Source organism: Columba livia, chromosome 8, assembly GCF_036013475.1.
Source record: "Columba livia isolate bColLiv1 breed racing homer chromosome 8, bColLiv1.pat.W.v2, whole genome shotgun sequence".
Lineage (NCBI taxonomy): Eukaryota > Metazoa > Chordata > Aves > Columbiformes > Columbidae > Columba > Columba livia.
The window spans coordinates 17,317,651-17,335,938 of record NC_088609.1 but is presented as its reverse complement, the minus strand read 5'-3'; the positions used below and the strand labels follow the sequence as shown (position 1 = coordinate 17,335,938).

Here is an 18,288-nt window from a genome sequence, read left to right as displayed (position 1 = left end):
GATACTGCTGTATGTATGTATGTATGTATGTCTGCCTCTCTTCCATTTCACTGTGATCACGTAGCTACCAAATTGGATGTCTGTTTGCTACGGAAAAGGCAATGAAGATTTTCACCGCTTGAGAGGGGCAGGCGATTGCTTTTGTCTTTACTCTGCACTACAAAGTGTCAGTCTGCACCGTGTCACTCAGGAATATCCTTCTAGGGAAGCCGGACCGGTCGCTGGCACTGAACTGTGCAGCTACAAACTACATTATGATCAACACTGTTTTGAAACTTAAAACCAAGTAAAATGGGTCTAATATGCATAGAGTTTATTTAGTACTTAAATTCTACAGTCAGAATGCAGTTTACTAGTAATTTTAACTTGCAGTTATATGTCTAAAAGAAATGTCTAAAATTCAATAGTTTCAGTACAATGTACACCCAAAGCCAGAACAGGCAATGCCAAGACTCTTGGTTATTTCATGAAAGTTCATATGCAAGTAGAAAATTATATCACATTCTTCAGTAAAAGGGACCATTACACTACTAAAGGTGCACAGTTTAGAACAGAAACGTTAGTAAATGAATTTTTACTCACTTCTTGTGAATAAGACTTGTTATTTCCATTGCTTTCAGCACGGCATGCACCTCAACTTTTTTCCCCTCAAGGAAAAAAGCATCCCATTCAATTCCAGATAACTAGGGCTGTAAGAGTATCATTTACATTTGACAGCTGCTTTTTTGTGATGTGGGTTTGAAATAAGTTTAAACCGCATCGTTTGTAGAAAGTCTTTAGTATAGTTTCCTGCACTGTGCATCTTTAGCATGTGTAATGAGTTCAACACACTGACCTTGTTATATTTTTATTATTGCGGTTTACTGTATTATGCTAGTTCCATCACTGCCTTATTAAAATTTCATTTACAAGGACACGCTTATCAAGGTAAACACACACAAATGTGCATCTCTCACTAAATTTATACTTAATAAAACAATTTATTTTGCAGATACAGTGGTAACCAGGTATTTTTTACTGTGTGTAGAATTCTTAGGCCAGTTATGTTTTCTCAGATTAACAATAGTCTTACACCTGAAAGCTGGTAAATCCATCATGTAAAAATAATAATAGTATGCAAAGAAATTTTTCAAAGACCTTTTAATTTTGTTCCCTGTTAAAAAAAAAAAAAAAGTCCCAAACCAGTAGTGTAAAATAACCCTTTGAGTTCTAAGTTTGAGAAATCCCAGGGCACTGTCACTTAAGGCAATATTCTGTTCCAATAGTTGAGAAAAGATGATGTATGCCTGCAGGTCCAAGTGAGTGCCCGATTATAAAAGAAGTTATGTCTTAAGGCACTCAAAGGGTTAATTGTTTATTTTTAATCATATTAAGGCTCCCCATCCAAATAGTTTCTCATTAGTTTCGTATCATTTCATAGAAAGTAGCAGCAAGACGGTGCCTTCATTACTGGATGGCACAAAGCCATGTCATGTTTAAGTTATTTAAACATGATATGGTGGTTAAAGTGTGGTTCTACTCTAGGAAAAAAAAAATAAAGGGGGACTCAAAAATATTCAGTAAAATTTTCCATACATTTTACTTAGTGTTGTCTCCAGGACGAAGCTGTTTATCTTAAAATAACGCTTGCCCTGGGATGTGAATGTTAAAAATTATCCACTAAAAGATTCTGTACTTACACTTAAGACGTACCTGCTTATCCAGCTTAACCACCACGCTCCTAAGGAGTGGGTGAAGCTGGAAATAAGAGATCAAGTTATTTAACTAAGCAGACAGGGCTCTGAACACACCCATCTGCTGCTGCTTTATACAGAATTATGTTTAAAGAGTAGAACTGCACTTTTATAGGCGAATGTAATAGGAAAGACATTTTTAACTAGTTGTGCTTAACTCTAAGAAGCTGGTAACATTAGGAAAACAGCTTTCTATGTTCATTATTTGTTAATGACGCGTTTATAAAAGTTCTCAACATACCACATATATATGCAAATCTATATATTTAAACTTAAATTCAGAATGCAGAAATACCTAAAGAAACCACAATTTACAGTATCAAAATTATAAATCCAAATGTAAGCACACATATTGAAAGATACCATACCTTCTGCTGACATTAGCTAAGCTTAAATTTTAGCTCTCAAAGCAACACATACATAATCCACTGTCCTAGTGTTTTACCCTTTCCCATAACGCTTACTCAGCAATGTTGTACACGACACTGTATCATGGCAAGATGAAGTTTCTACCATTGCAGCAATAGTCATTACAAACAGCTTACTTACAGTATATTTGTCCACTGTGAAACATTGTAAATAGCAAAATAAACCTCAAAACCAATTAAATGCTTACAAAAAAGATTAAAAGCGCAAGCAAGACAAATGATTCTTTGCTTTGACTTACTTCTACATCCTATTCTTTGAACATTTTCTCTAATCAATACTTCAAAGAAACTGCTCGTTTATCCAGAATATTAATTTAAACGTTTCCCTAATTCTGCATATTACAGTAGCCAGATAATATTCAACAGTATGGAAAGCTCCAACCCGCTGAACTAACTCTAGAAAGAAGCTTTAAATTTGAAAGGCCTATTTTAAGCGGTTATTTTATGAAAATAAAGCCACTCTCAGGCAGATGTTGGATTTTTTTTAGAGAAGCAAAGTATACTTTTGTCACTGATCTTTACACAAAGTTTTACCCAAGATCTGATAGATACAGCAAATTAAATGTTTTGTAAGAGATTTATATAATCAAAGAAATGTAACAATTTATCCATTTTTTTTTAAATTAAGATAAATACTATGATATCAGTTCATGTATCAGTTATTTAGCTAAGCCAGCACGCTCAATGAAGAACAGAGGGAGCCAAAAAAAAAGGAATGGACAAGAGTTTATATGTGAAAAGAGATTCAAGTACAGGTTTAAGGTGACAAGGAGATGAGAAAGGAGAAAAAAAGCTAATATTAACAGAGGCAGGGAAGGACAAAGCAAACCGGTAAGACAAGAAACTAAATAAAAGGAAGCAATTCTAATGCTTCTGGTATGGTGGCTTTCAGTTAGCTATGTGGTTGAGTGCAGAACATTTTGCAACAGAGATTTCCTTAGTGTTTTTTACAGACAGAGGCATTATTAAAACACATTTCCAAAACTGCTGGTGTACTTTTTAAGCCAAGAATATATTGTTCATTGAACAGCCTTTTAAAGCCATGCCCATTTATGGGCCCCAATTAAACAACAACAAAAAAGAACAACACAACACCCCTAATGATTTATGTTTAACAAACAGTTTTAAGAGGGATTTTAAGCAGCAAGATATTTTAGCGCCAGCTTTTAGTGGCCTCCACATAGTGGGCACTTAGACTGGCCCTGCAGACTTCAGATTCACACCTACTTTTAGACTTCATTTTTTTTAAACACAAAGGAAAGTAGGTAAGCCCCCGTATTTTGTCTGTCACCTAATTCTACAAGCAGCCCAAATTCTCCTCCTCTTTGCTACCGGTCTTAAACTCCTGACACAAAACTCTATTTCTCAGCAAAATTATTACTGTCTATCCAATTTATTACACAGTGCTGATGTATGTATTGCGTGATTTTTAAGAAATCTTGAGTGCCTTCTGCCCTCTTCACATTCTTGATCGTATCCCTTCCATGAAGAAAGTTGACCTTAATGTTCATTCCTTATAGTCCTTCATTCCACAAGAATGTTTTACCCCCGCTGTGCTTCCAACCATTACACCCTTTTGTTCTTTCTGATGCTAAAGTGCCTGAACATTGTAGTCTTAGACCTGATAGTCTACTACTTAAGAACTGGGAGGGGGTCACAGTGAAATGGCAGCCCAACCGAAAGCCTGTTAATTCTGTCAGACATCAGGAAACCTGCATTAACCCAGTCTGCAGCTGCACTCTGCATTTAGACTTTTTTTTTTTCTATTAATGTTGTGAATAAACTTAACTAACTTGTCCCTGTTCCATTTTTACTGGTACACTGCAGTGCACAATTATAGCCCCATTCTTATTTTGTTAGTCAAAGTGTTCCTCCAATGCAAACAACACTATTAATTCGAAAAAGTCAGTGTCTCCTCTTTGGTGAAAGGGGAGGTTATTCATTGTACATTGAACTAATGCTTAAGCTTAGCAACTCTGCCTTAGCTCACTTACTGTTTCTTTTTTTTAACATTACAGTAATTATTGCCACTTTACATGTCCAGTTATCAAATTGGAAACTATCAGCTTAGTAACTAAAGACTAAAATCAGGACAAATTTGTGCTATGGCAAATTAGTTATCCTGTCCCCTAACATTCACTATCTGGGCAGATAAAAGATCCAGCGTATGGAAAAGGAATATGCAGCATCATTCTTCTAAGGCCCTTACTGTGAGATAATAACAAAACCAAACAGAAAACAGGAGAAACAAAGGTCAACACACTACAAAGTTTCAGCTCTCTGCATTAACTTCAGTTTCCCCTCTCTGTGAAAATCTTAAAGGAGCAGATGTCAAGCTGACTTCACTGGTGCGAGTTTTACAGCACATAACCAAACACTTAGAATATTCTATTTCTAACAAGATCTTTTTAGCACAGAGATATGGCAAATATTTAGGAGCATATTACATCCTCCAGAACGGATGACTACCTTTAACATGGTGCACAGCCACCCAGTGTCAATAGATACAGGGAGCTACATTTTCCCTAAGTTCTACTGAAAAGTTCACTTTCACTTACACCCTAATTCGAGGAACTGGATTTTAAACTGGCCTGCTTTCAAAGATGCAACACTACTAAAACCATTCATTCAATCTGTTAGTAACAAGTGTAATCTTTTACTTGCAGTAAATTTATGCAATTAGCTGCATAAAGTTACTTGAAATACTTGTTTAAGTTTTTATTTTATATTTAGTCCAAAATATTTCCTATTACTTCACAAATACTACTCCAAATAAGAAAAAGTACTTGTCAAAGATACTTATCTATCAGTCATTTTCAACACCGCTAGCTTAGAAGAAACACCTAATCAGATGTTTTGACTACTGTGCAATTAAAAACACATAACTACCAAAACCAACCCCAAAACATCAGTGCATTAACTTGAAATATATTGAGTAAATGAGGTTACTCCCCATATTCATGGGGTTTATTTAGAAAGGAGACTAAAAGTGGTAAGAATTTTTTTCATAAAATGGGTAATTCTCTTTTTCCAACTCAAAGTGCTATGTCTCAGCTGTTGTAGGAACACTTGTTTTTTCTAGATGTCACCCAGCAAGCTGGTGGCAATCTCATATTCTCCAAGGATCCTATCAGAGCTGTATCACAGAAGCAGTGATAATTCAGGAGTAACTACATTTGTGTCCACTGAAAGGTAACAGTCCTTCCATCAGTTCTTTAAGCCATGATTTTAATGTCAGAAAAAGCTTCCCTCACTGTCTTCATGTATTCATTAAAGTATGTAGCAGAATACTGTCAGTAACATGTAACCTCAAGTTTTAGCACCAAAAGAGATATCCAACCTACAGAATGCAAGCTTTGAAATGATAATCGATACGTTAGAGGCGTAATGAAAAGTGTTACAAGTATCAAAAGTATAACATGAACTTGAATTTCACATTTAAAAGCTTGGGTTTTAGGCAGAAAAATATGGTCTTACACATCATTTACCACAACTGGGTTATTTTTATAAATTACGATTATTTTCAAATTAACATCAAATTCATTGCCATCAAATTCATCAGCCAGAATTAGCACAAAAGAGGCTGACATACATTTGTCTTAGAGGAAGTTGTAAAAGCATCACTAAAAACCCCTTCTCATCTTCTAAGATTGTGATCTACTAAAGAGATCTTTTAACTTCCCCCCATACACACATATATAAAACACACACACACAGAATTAAATACATATACACATGAATTGCTATCAATTCCTGTTCCAAAGTGATAAGATATTCACTAGCTTTATCCTTATTTATTCACACTCCTACTATTAGACTGAAAAAAAAATCCAGTTTCAATCACTTCCTAAACAAGATTTTGAGAACATGAAGGAGGCAACTGTACATTTAATAGAAGTTTTTAAGAATTGGTCGCTATAAACCGGAGGTAGTTTTGAAAAAATATTAGCTTGAATTAATTTAAGAAATCAGAAGTAGCATTAATCTACAAAAAGGTTCTAAAAAATGAAATACTCTCCTGTTAGGAAGATTGTTTCTGTATTACTGAATACATTGTTTTGAAAAAAATGTAGCTATTCGTTTCTGGTTGTTACCGTTCAGCTGTCAAGAGCCAGCCAAGACACATGCACTTGATTTTTCTCACTGAAAGTGTGCTGACGCTTCCTGAAGTTATAACGTGGACTCAGTGCAGCTTCCTAGGCATTTCCAAGATCTTTTTCTACTAAAACCAGCTTGTACAACTTCTGGTAAAACATATTAGTTCTAAAATAGTGCTTCTGAAACTGCATTGAAACTGCCCCTCAATTTATCTAAAGAGCATTAATTACACTTTACTCCTGAAAACCTAGACCATAATCTAGACAGAAAAAGATCAGCATGAGCTCTTCCACTTTCAGTTTTATCAGTATAAAATTTCACCAATTTTATACTGTATCACAGTCACATGGTCTCACGTGTTTCAGAAAATACTTCTTTTGTAGATTTGAAGTGTAACAATGGAAACCGTTGAACCCTAGTAATTAAAAATACAAAGACTTTAAGAAGTCCAAAGAAAATTTCCTCACAAAGTTGCTGTTAAATCAACATTATTAAAAATACTAAACCCACTTTTTTTCCCTGCCCTATCCTAAGAGTAACTCATCAATTTATTCTTGCAAACAAGCATTCCACAGCAATGGTGGGGGGAAAAATTAAAAATCTCTCAGTATTTATCATCTATTATAAATGAAAGCCAACCCTGTAGCTACTTTTAGCAAACTTCCCGCTGTTATTTTAAGTTGTGTGCAACAGGAAAAAAGAGAAAAGAGATTCCTTATCTGCTTTTCTTGTTTTCCCTTCACAAAAAGGTAACATTCTGGTATGTGTATAATGTGCCATATTCTAATACAGTATATTTGGCTGCGAGTTCCCAGGGTGAAGTCTGTTGCCAGCAATGGACCCACTGGGAGGAGCAAGATGCCTGGAAAATTAAATCAAATCCAAAGTGAAGTTTCGAATAACATCCAAAGCTCCTGTATCAAAGCCACATATATCCAACATGCCTCTGTCATCTGGATCTGCGATCGTAAAACCATTTGAGGTCATTCCACAAACAATCAATTTAGCAGAAATACCCATTTTCTAGGGGAAAGAAGAACAAAAACAAAAATCAGAGCACACATATACAGTAACTTTAACACGACAGAGATATTGCTATCTTGCTTGCATAAACCACTAGCTGCATAGGCATATTGATAGAAACCAGATAGGCCTTACGCAGAAGTGCAGACTACCTGTTAATGTTTTACTTAAACTGCAGTTGATATATTTAAATAAATAGAAATAATTACAATGAAGTATATTAGTACAGCTCTCCTGCAAGACTAAGATTCAGAGATTATTTCAAATGTAAACAACGCATTTGCTATTCTGCAGTGCAACCTGAGAAAAAAACTTTCAATAATAATAATTATCGAATCATCTAACAGGAGTTAAAGAGTGTGTTTTTGTCTAAGGCAAGGACTTCCAAATAAATACAACAGCTGTGGCCTGAACAATTCTGCTAAATGAGCTGAATTTGCAGGTTAGTAACCTGTAAAGTAAAGCAAAGCAAGCTGCATGAAAGCCAGAGTACGGAACTCTTTGTTTAAAGCACAAATTTAGAAATGAGAGCTAAACTCAACTAAGAAAACAAAAACACAGTGGGCAAGTTAAACATTTTTGGTATTAATTTCAGCTTGGTGGGCATGAAGTTTAATGTCTACACATACAAGCTTGCATAAAAGCATTTTTTGGAGTTCAAAAAACAGTTCCCTGAAAGCATAGAGGATTGGTTACTGATTAAATAGGAGTTCCTAATAGCAATGTGCTTGGATAAGGTATTTTTCCTAATTCCATTTCAAGATTACAAAGCTTGGAGTAGCCCCTTTAAAGCCCAATGAGCTTTCTTCACAAGATAATCTCACCTTATCACCTCATCCTGTTGACAGCCTCCCTAAAGACTTATGTTCATTACTTCATTTACATTTTGTGGTATCTACTGCAGATATTGAAGTTAAATTTAATTCTATGAGCTGAATTTCACTCTGTAAGAACTTCCTACAAAAAGCTTATTCAATCAATTATACACAGAATGCAGAAATTCATATATTCCCTGAATGCCAAACAAATTTTTACTGGTGTTACAGTACATCGAGCAGTGTAGGATAATTACAAATCCTTTTAGCAATTCAGTGGTTTTAAATATGCGCAATTAGTGCAATATGTGCACTAATTCTGCCTAACTGTAGAATATCAGTTTTTAACAATACATAATTGTTTAGTGAAAAAAGCCACAACTAGTTCAGTCTCTAAACCATTTTTAGAACTGGCAATTTTTTTGTACTGTATTCATCGATTATAAACAGTCAGAAGGGTATTTACCTCTCTGTATTCTCTAAGAGCTGTTGCAGGATGAGTATTTCCAGCAAAGGTCTCATTATCAGTAAATACAATGAAGACATCAGCAGCTGTCTGAGTTTTTTGAGCCCATATCATCGGAAGGGAACAATCGGTGGTACCCATTGGAATCTTAAAAGAAAAAAATATATATACATGGAACCGCGAAAAAATGACTTTTTACATAAGCTTTGTGTCTTATCACAGACAGAGGCTTCTTTGTTAAACAACACGTCACTTATTCATTTCATTTCAGTTTTGTTCAGGGTTTTGTTTGTTTGTTTTTTAAATACTCTTTTCAAACTTAAGTCATTGTGACCCAACGCTGTCAACCTAAACTGCATTGTTCAATATCCAGCAGTTGAAATAATGACATTTGTTTGACTTTCTTTAAATAAAAGGGAGAAAAAAAATCCAGTGTTTTACTATACAGATACAAACTAAACACAGTAGTAGAATTGCTTACAAAGAAAAGACAATGCAACTGCTGAGACTTCTAAACCCTGATGTTAGCAACAACTTTGTTTTATTTTTTTTTTTTTACATACTTCATACATTTTCACTAATACTTGAGGTAACGTCATATCAGCCGTCACTGGGCAAGGGACCATTTCATGTGAAAAGGCAACAATATGGGAATCCTTCTCAGTACGTGCTACAACCTGAGAAAGGAAGAAAAAAATAATTTAGTTGTAGTATTCAGAATTTTTATTGTCTGAATCAAGGCATTCCATACCAAAACCATGACGACATATCCTTTTGTATTTAAGTCAACATGGCTCCTCCTATGCACTAACGCTTCACTCTACACTTTTAAATACTCTAATATTACTACAAATAAGCATTACAAAAATCAGAGCTAATGAAATGCCCTCATTACTCTAAGTAGAGATACTTCCATATTTCTGCTCTCCCCTCTGACATAAACACTAAGCATTTTTACACACAAAAGTTTGACTTCTCTATAATATAAATACAAAAGAAGCTTTAGAATATCAAATTGAGGGAACAGCAACTGTGATACAAAGGCTGTATTGATAACTCAAATGTACACAATAATTATTCCAAAATTTCTCAATCCAACCTGTATTATTCTACAAATGCTTCCGAAAAAAATTCAAATGTATTTTCATCTAAGAGAAGTGAAAAAGCAGCCTTGACCACTTCAATTTATACTGGAAACCAACATCTTCAAATTGATCTTTCTGAATTTGGTTGCCAGTAGCTTTAAGCATCTGGTCCATCAGTGAGGCACAAGTCACATCTTCTAACCAGCTTCAGAGCTTTTCTTATCAAAAGGGCAGCTCAAGCTGCAAACAGTCATAAGTAAAAGAAATCGAATGCCTCACCATACACATCACTGCTGCAACCGTGCTAGCCTTGAGCACGCTGCCCAAAACTTTTTGCGTCATCGATGCACTGACATCAACTGCAAGCACGAAGCGTTTCCCTGTTGGTTCAACTGTCTAGAAGGAAAAAGGAAAAAAAAAAAAAAGAAAATAAGTACACGTAATTAATATATTAATTTCTTCTTCCTCCTTCTGCTTTCAACCCCAGAAATGGGACTTTTTTTTTTTTAATTCTTTCTGGGGTAACATTAGGACAATAATGTTGCTGAAAGCTGAAAATATCATGAAGTTTGGATTCTTTGTTTAATAAAATCCTAATACCTAAGATTTTTTGTCATAAAGTTTCAAAATTGGTATCCACTCAACAAACTTCTCCATATCATTTTACAAGCTTTCAGAAAACAAAGAATTCTTACAAAGCTTAAAAAATTGAAGAACTATATTACCTTGAAAGTTTTGTAAAACGAGGCATCTAAAGCTTCTAAAATGTCTTCATCGGGACGCCACCAAAGCTTCCCTCTGCTTCCATGTCCAGTTTTGTAGGTTTCTAATGCAACCAAAATATGGAATGGATGTATTCTACCCTACAGGCAAAAGAAATCAACAGTAAGTTATTGAAAATCTGAACTCCTTACAAAAAAAAACAAAAAACAAAAACAAGTAGGAAACTAAATCTAAGATCCTACTACAAAAATCCCTGGTTTAATATACTGTTCCTTTAAGTTTATTAAATTTGAAGAGTTCATGCAGTCTTCACACAGTGATGGCATGAACTGATACTTGTCAGTTACTGGTAATGGACTTTGCTCCCTTTCCAGCATCTTCTAATGAATTCCAAATGTTATCTTAGGCCATCACCAGAATTTTGGAGAAATTTCATTTCTCTATCTATGATTGTCCAGTGCTATTTTCTATCATGGGCTTACAGTGAAACAAAGTCCCTGTCTGGATGAGAGGAATGGAGGTGAGTTAGGATAAGAACAAACTTCAAATTAGTTTTGTATTCATTTTTTGTTGTTCTCAACTCAAGTATGGTCTTGAATTTAAGTGTCCTGATTTTAATCTCCTCAACTCACAAAACTACGAGAAAAAGCCACTTGTCTTCTATTTCTCCCATTAAACTCCTGAGAATTTTGTTCTGCCTTTGGGGAACCTTTTTTCCCCCCATCTTATTTTCTTACTACTTAGATGGATAGTAAAGCAATCTGAAAGGAGAATGTCTCCTTATTCTGTCTTCTTTTCCCTCTCAGCTGCTATGCTAGTTTCTTCATTCATTTCCTAGGATCCTAGACAAGTGACTTGCACTCAATTTTTAAGCTGTTATTACTGATTCTAAACTACAAGACTTGGAAGCGATGGATGAACCCAAGAGGCAAAGCTTGCCAGAGCCCTAATTTAAGAAAAGATCCTAGCTGTCAATATACTTAATTTGTATAAAACTGTCAGAAATGGCAGGGTGGGGGAATCAAATGAGAACTGATAATACAAGTTTTAAAATAAAGGAGCAAGTATTCTGCACTACAGGTTTTTAAAATATTAAGTACACGTTTCCTCCAAAGAACTTTCCTTTTATTTTCTAAAGAGGTTGCCTGAAGAAATACAGTTTAGGAAGAGACTAAAAACCACAAAGGCTGGCACTGATTATGAAAAGGTTCTTGCCTTTTTTAGCAGTTTCTCATTTCTCAGTCTTTCACACACTATCGCCACTTCTGAACCTTGTGGTTCAAGCACTGAATTTGCTGTCAGCTTTCCTAAATTTCTCAACAGTACAGAAATGGACATCTCCTTCAGCAATGCCTTCCAAACCTATGACCAAAGAAAGAAAAAAAAAAAGGACATTTCCAAACTACAAGAACTGACATCTGTATATTAATTAAGTGTATTTTAAAATAAATGTACAAGTCATATGAAGAGCTTTGTTATTTTAAACTAGCTACTCGGGTAAATAACTTCGAAAACAGCATAAGGGCTATTTTTTACGGAAATCTGAACTTAAGGCTCTGGAAAGTGTTACTCTACACAGAATACAAAGCTAACGAAGTTTACCTACCTCTTTAGATTTCAGATGGTTTGTCAGGAGATGCTCTCTAACTAGACCATATTCCTCTATTAAATGAGTAACTTCCAACTCATCTTTTGTGTGTTTCACTTTCTCCACAGCCTCCAGATACTTTAAGAGTTTTTCAGTCTCAGCAGAAACTGCTTTGTCTTTGTAAGCCTCTTGGACATCTTTCCACCCTTTGGTAATATATTTAGTGACTACAGCAATTCCTATTGAAAATAAAAAATATTTTCCAAGCAGGATTACCATGTTTACACTGGCATTTACCACTCTAGCAAGTAAATGAGGTAGCAGGTTTCATTCTTAGACCTGTGAACCAGCTATAAAAAAGGTCAGCCACACACAACTTAGAGCAGTAGTTTTAGTTACTATATTATTCTCCTTAGAAGGAAGGACCTTAACATATTTGAAACCAACAGACCTTCCCAAATAATGAAACAGGAACAAACTGAGGGAACTGTATTATTTTCTCTTGACGTAAGTGAAGAAAAATAAGGAACAAACTCTGTACCTGGAAGATAAACAGGTAAATTTCTGATACAAGCACTTGGGATTTTTAAGGTATAAATTACAGCATATTATCACTAAGAAATCATCGGTCTAAAATGGTACCTGCATTTCCAAAATAGTTCCACAGTAAATATAAAAGGTTTAAAATACAGTCTTTTCAGGTAAATAAAAACTTATTACCTTCACTGGCAGGTTTTAGGTGGGACAACCTCAGAAGATCTTTATGAGACCAACCACTCCTTTGTTTATATTTTGTAACTGCTAAAGCAAGAGCCATGCCATTCTTTCCATTGTACCAATCTGCAACAGCTTTTCTCAGTGCACGGCCCCACATGCCACATTTCATGCCTTCCTTCAGATCCTTTTTAAATTGGACGAAAGTAAAGAGATGGGTTGGTACGCAACACACCTCAGGAACAGCTTTAAACGCCGCTTGTTTGGTTTTTGCATCAGAACACTGTGAGCAAATTGCAAGAGCAAAAAGCAGGGGCTCCTGTTTTGCTGCTCTGCCTTCTTGACTAAATGTCTTTATTTCTTGAACAACTTCACAACCTCTACCCTCTTCAATCAGTCTTATTAAAGCTTCTGCATTTCCAAAGCCCAGCTTCTGCTCCTTGATGTAATAAGTACCACCTTCTGAACCAAAACACAAGAAACGTTGCAGTCGATTCATGTCGGTGACATGGCACACATAAGTACTTTCAGAGTTCGGCACCTGCTTTTCATTCAGGGCTGGCACTTGATTTTCCTCATCTTCCATTGTTTACACGTCCAAGAGGCCTGTTGAAAGAATAATGAAGTTTATTAAGAACTATGGTGAAAACCTGATGACTGTACTCTTTTAGCACTCTTCACAAAGTAAATGTATCTTGACTATACAGTTGTAATTTTTACTTCATAGATTTAATAAGTGTGCAACAACACATATCAGGGAAAAGAAACAAGAAAACAAGAAAATCTCTGAGTTACAGTGGTGACAAATTTATTTCCTTAAAGCCAACTTAAAAACTACTTAACCTCAGTAAGTGGCACACACAAAACATTGTTGGTGCTATGCCCATTTGCCACTAATACATGACACCACTTTCTTAGGTAGGTTTTTGGGTTGCATACTAAATTGCTCAAAACTCAGATCTTGCCCTACTGTATTTTGCTGAAGAATTGGTAATACTGACCAAATGAAGAAACACAATGCTAAAATAAACAATTAAAATACTGAAAAACTGTCAAGTATGAAGACTGTGTGAGAGATTAAATATGGGGGCTTCAGTGAGGCTTAGACAACAGCTTTTCAACAACTGGCAATAGCTCAAGAAAAAAATTATCTTAACTGCAGACTCAAACAGGCTGCTGTTTTAAGAGACACCGAGAAATAACACAGACATAACAACAAATTCTGTACTGTTTTATATTTGGGGTTAAAAATAAAAAAAAAAATAAATAAAAAAACCCACTAAAATTCACAGGCTTTCAGGTCTTTATATACTCTCAAGCTGCAAGAGAGTTCAGCAGTAATATTTGTAGGCAACAACACTGCACTTGTAGAACATTTAGCATGGTAACATTCAAGCCATAACATTTAAACTGAAATAAATGCAGTTGAAAAGAAATCAGCAGGGTAAGAGAAATAAAATCCATCATGATCACCACTCCATCACCATCTCCAAAACATTAATATGCCAACAATAAATTCAGTTTTTTCAGTTCTCATGAAACAATAAAAAGACACCAAATAGCACCAAGAGGTCCTATTTAAGCAAACAAAGAAAGCACCAATAATCTAATCCATCAAACTGTATACAGATCTTAAAATATGCACACACCAAAGCCTGAGCACCCACGAGTGATATTTCCAAGAAACCCACTTGACAATTATTAGGTATTGCAGATATACACTTTTGATGTACTTCTTTGGTTACGGAAGATAAAAGCCATTTTGCTTCATTTCTCAGGATAAACTAGAACAAATACATGTCACTAATGCAGACAAGAGACTTTTCTTCCCCAGTTCAGCTAAGTAACATACTGATTTACAAACAACTGTGCTGTCTGCATCCAGAATTAATTAACAGTCACGACTGCTCCCATTATATTCTATATACTGCTAAAATTGTAAAAATAGAAGCCATATGCTGATGCCTGGTTTAAAAATGCAGGTTTCAGTCAAAAAATAGCTAAGAAATTTCTTTCCCCGTACTATGCAGAGCACCAGTGCTCAGCTATTTTTCTTAGTGCTTAAATATTCTAATCATGTTTCCTGCCAAACCAATTTACATACACATCATGCTTGAGCTGACTTTTTCACTGTCATCTGAAGCATGCAAATACACTGAAAATAACAATGGTGGCATTTGCAATGCACTAATAGCATGCTAGTATGTTTTAACGTCTAAATGCATTTTATTTCAATCAGCTGGTTTTACTAAATCGTAGGTAATCTTTCATAATAAACATAAAAAACCCAAACAAAAAAATCCTGAAATCACTGTCACTATCCTTTAGTTTATTTATTAGAAAAAAAATGTATGTGGAAAATACTGAAAAACACCACTATCTTGAAGCATAAATAAGAATGGGAAGCATGAAGGATCATGTGTGAGTAACCAGATGTCCATATATATATGAAATCTTGAGAATAATTTCTTGTTGCATTTTTCATACTTTGCTATATAAATATTACTACATTACAATAAGGCTAACGGGAAAACTCCTTTTAGTCACCTATGGATTATCAAGACTTAAACTGACCTGGAAGGACCATGCCTTTCAGTATTTATGACCACACTCTGCTGCTTATATTAAGAAATACCAGCACTGCTTTCAGTATTTTAGAGTTTTTTCCTACATTTTTCCATTTGCACGGGTTTCATCTAATATGTCCATTTCGTTTTTAATTCTCACTTGAAGAGTGCAACTTGTCCTCACATACTTAGTTTTTTAGTCACTAATAAAAGTTATCTACGCCAAGTATGGGAACAAATCCGAAATGAAGTAATTATAACATTTCCAAAATTATAAATAATATTTATCTGATCTGAAAGCTAGATTTGTTTATCAAATACTGTAACACAAGTTCAGTATTTCCATCAAAGGTAACATCCTCAAAGGCAAATGGCTTCTACTTCATTGTCACGTGTGAATATGCAGTATCATGTTAACTGTATTGTATTAAAGAAGTTTAGAGCTAATCATCAGAGAAAAAAATTCTCCTGCTGTACTTCTCTATTACACCATATAACAAGCCTAATTTACTTAATGGATAATTTTTGTTTTGTTTTGCATGAAGTAGACTTTTGTACAGACTCTTAGCATTGAAAAGGGGTATGTGCATCCACAAGCATCTGAAACAAACATCCATATTTTAAAAGATAGTTGTAAATGTACACATCTAGCTTTTCTGAAGCTACTTCTGGGTTTTTTGAAGCTTAGCTCTCTAATTTGACTTTTTAGGAACATACAGGGTGTTTCAAAAAGATGGACCCAATTTGAAATCACTGTTTTTTTGAAATTGGGTCCATCTTTTTGAAACACCCTGTACTATGAGCTACAAAAACATATCCTGGTACAATTTCCACCTTTTATAAAGCTTCATTTTCACTCAGCCCTCAAAGTCTTCTTCTCAGATAGCACTTCACAATGGAATGAATTATCTGCAGTACTTATCCCATTAAAAATACCTACAAGTGTTCTGAAATATTTAACAAAGCCATTAATACCTTCTGATAAGCACTCTAGGATACAAAACAGACTTATCTCAAAGTACTTATTGCTGCCTCAGACTTAAAAGAAGCTTCAAACCAACATAATCTTTTGGATCCTAATACAAACGGTAAATTCAAATAAATTTATATTTTTAAAATTACCCTTGAAATCTGCAATAGCTGATGCAAACCAGTGATTTCACCACAAAACAGCCACACTAGAAGTATGAAATTTAAACTTCACCACGATCTATTGGAAAAGCACTTAGTCAGTGTTGAGCTATTTAAATCATGTTAGCCATTCCTAACTCCTGTTTCACATTTCAACCTTACAAATTTGCAAAGCTGTTTCCTCCCTCTAAGAAGTCCCTTTTCTCTGCCCAGACCTCAAGATTATTTTCACCTTTATCATCTGTACAACACATAAACCTTCACCCTCACAAATGGATAAAGGCAAACATGCACCTAATGTACACTCTACCATAACTCTACTCTTCACCTACTAAACTGCAGGGGTGAACTTGAACTTCAAATACTCACAGAGGATTTATGAATTGTATTCTGACTCCATAAGCATTTCCAGTTTCTGAGCTACCTGAATGCAAACAACAACACAAAAAGCCTTGATAGTCACAGACTAGATGCTTCATAACAAAAATTGCTGAGCTACAATTCATGGTTGCTCATCATTATTAATGAAAGAGAAAAAACATTACGGGAATTTATATATATATATATTCCAAACACCTGTTAACTTATCTTTAAGTAAAATATGGCTTTGACTGGACTGAAACAGCCTATACAGCACTCACATCTTGATCGGTAAGTCAATACCTTTATATTGCTGTACCACAACATGACTGAGTTTTACAAGTTAACCTCTGTTATTTTTTATGACTTTTACAATTCAGTCCTAGTTTTCCTAAGAAATGTCTGACAGTACAAGTTTCAGGTTCATATAAAAAAATACAAAAAGCACAAAGCTTTAATAGAACCACAGTTCTAAGTTACGTTCTTAAATTTAACTACTATTTTAACTAAATGAAGCAAACTTTGTAGTGAAAACATACGGAAATAACCTTTGAGCAAGTCAGATCTTTTATGATAAAAGTGTACTGACATCTTCAAAACTATATGCGCCTCAAAACCATATGCACTTTATTCTATAAGGACCTGCATTCTCCCACTCCGCTCTCAAAATTTTCTTTATGTATCAAACTGAAGATGATAAATAACGTTTCCTAGTTTACTGAACAGAGACAATAACCATCACACTGAAATATGCTCGTAACAATATATCTGCACTACAGCAGAGCTCTGACAACAACATAAGTCTTCATGCTTCAGAAAATAAGCATCTCTATCCAAACAGGAATGGTAGAAGAACATTCCCCAGCTCACAAATGCCACGATGACCAGTGTGATGACAGCACAGGAAGTACAACACTATGAGAACCACATACTCGGTCAAAAAATTCTACCGCAGAATTTGCTTAGTAAAAATGTATTGCTTGGAGAAAACAGCATCTAAAGTTGATACTTGATAACCCGTGAGTGTAGCTGTGAGTCTCCATAAAGAAAATAAATACAAGTGATGGGTAAGCTGAGAAGCAACCCCAAAGGACAGGCCCGCTAATCCCCTCACGGGGTTTCCCAGGCGCAGGTGCCAGCAGGAGATACCCACGGACAGACACGGCCCCTCGGGATTCCCTCCGCAGCCGTGTCAACCCCGCCGCAGAGGCCGCCCGCCCCCGCCGGGGCTGACCCGGAGGGTGAGCCCGCACACCCGCCGCGCCGCGGGCTGCCCGCCCGGGACCAGCTCGCGCCCCCCGCCCTCAGCGCTCCCTCGGGAGGCGCGACTTGCCTGCGAGGCCGCGGCCTGGGAGGGGCCGCGGGGCAGGGCCTGCCCGGGCCAGCGCGGCCTCCAACGCCGAGCAGTGGTGCAGCCCCGGGGAGCTGCCGTGGGAGGGGGAGGGCAGCCGGGACGGTGGGCGGTGGTGGAGCCGGCTCCGGGCGCGGGGGGCAGGCACGGCAGGTGCCGCTCCGACCGCCAAAGGCTCCGCGTCTCCCGCAGCCCCGCCCCGCCGG

General features: G+C 36.1%; 1 protein-coding gene across 2 annotated transcripts; it reads right to left on the bottom strand.

The window, feature by feature from the left end:
• Window positions 1-292: 292 nt before the first annotated feature.
• On the bottom strand, window positions 293-18,247 carry RO60 (Ro60, Y RNA binding protein). Of its 2 annotated transcripts, none has more exons than XR_010474307.1 (9): window positions 18,065-18,247; window positions 12,680-13,279; window positions 11,978-12,198; window positions 11,587-11,733; window positions 10,374-10,511; window positions 9,928-10,044; window positions 9,134-9,240; window positions 8,564-8,710; window positions 293-7,282 (listed from the first exon to the last, which is right to left on the bottom strand). XR_010474307.1 is itself a non-coding variant. In XM_065072317.1 (9 exons), the coding sequence occupies exons 2-9, from the start codon at window positions 13,257-13,259 to the stop codon at window positions 7,130-7,132; spliced, it is 1,617 nt and encodes a 538-aa protein (XP_064928389.1). In that variant the 5' UTR covers window positions 13,260-13,279; window positions 18,065-18,247; the 3' UTR covers window positions 293-7,129. The 2 variants fall into 2 exon arrangements, 1 of the variants encoding a protein (XP_064928389.1); XM_065072317.1 differs by having other exon boundaries at window positions 9,127-9,240.
• Window positions 18,248-18,288: the final 41 nt, after the last annotated feature.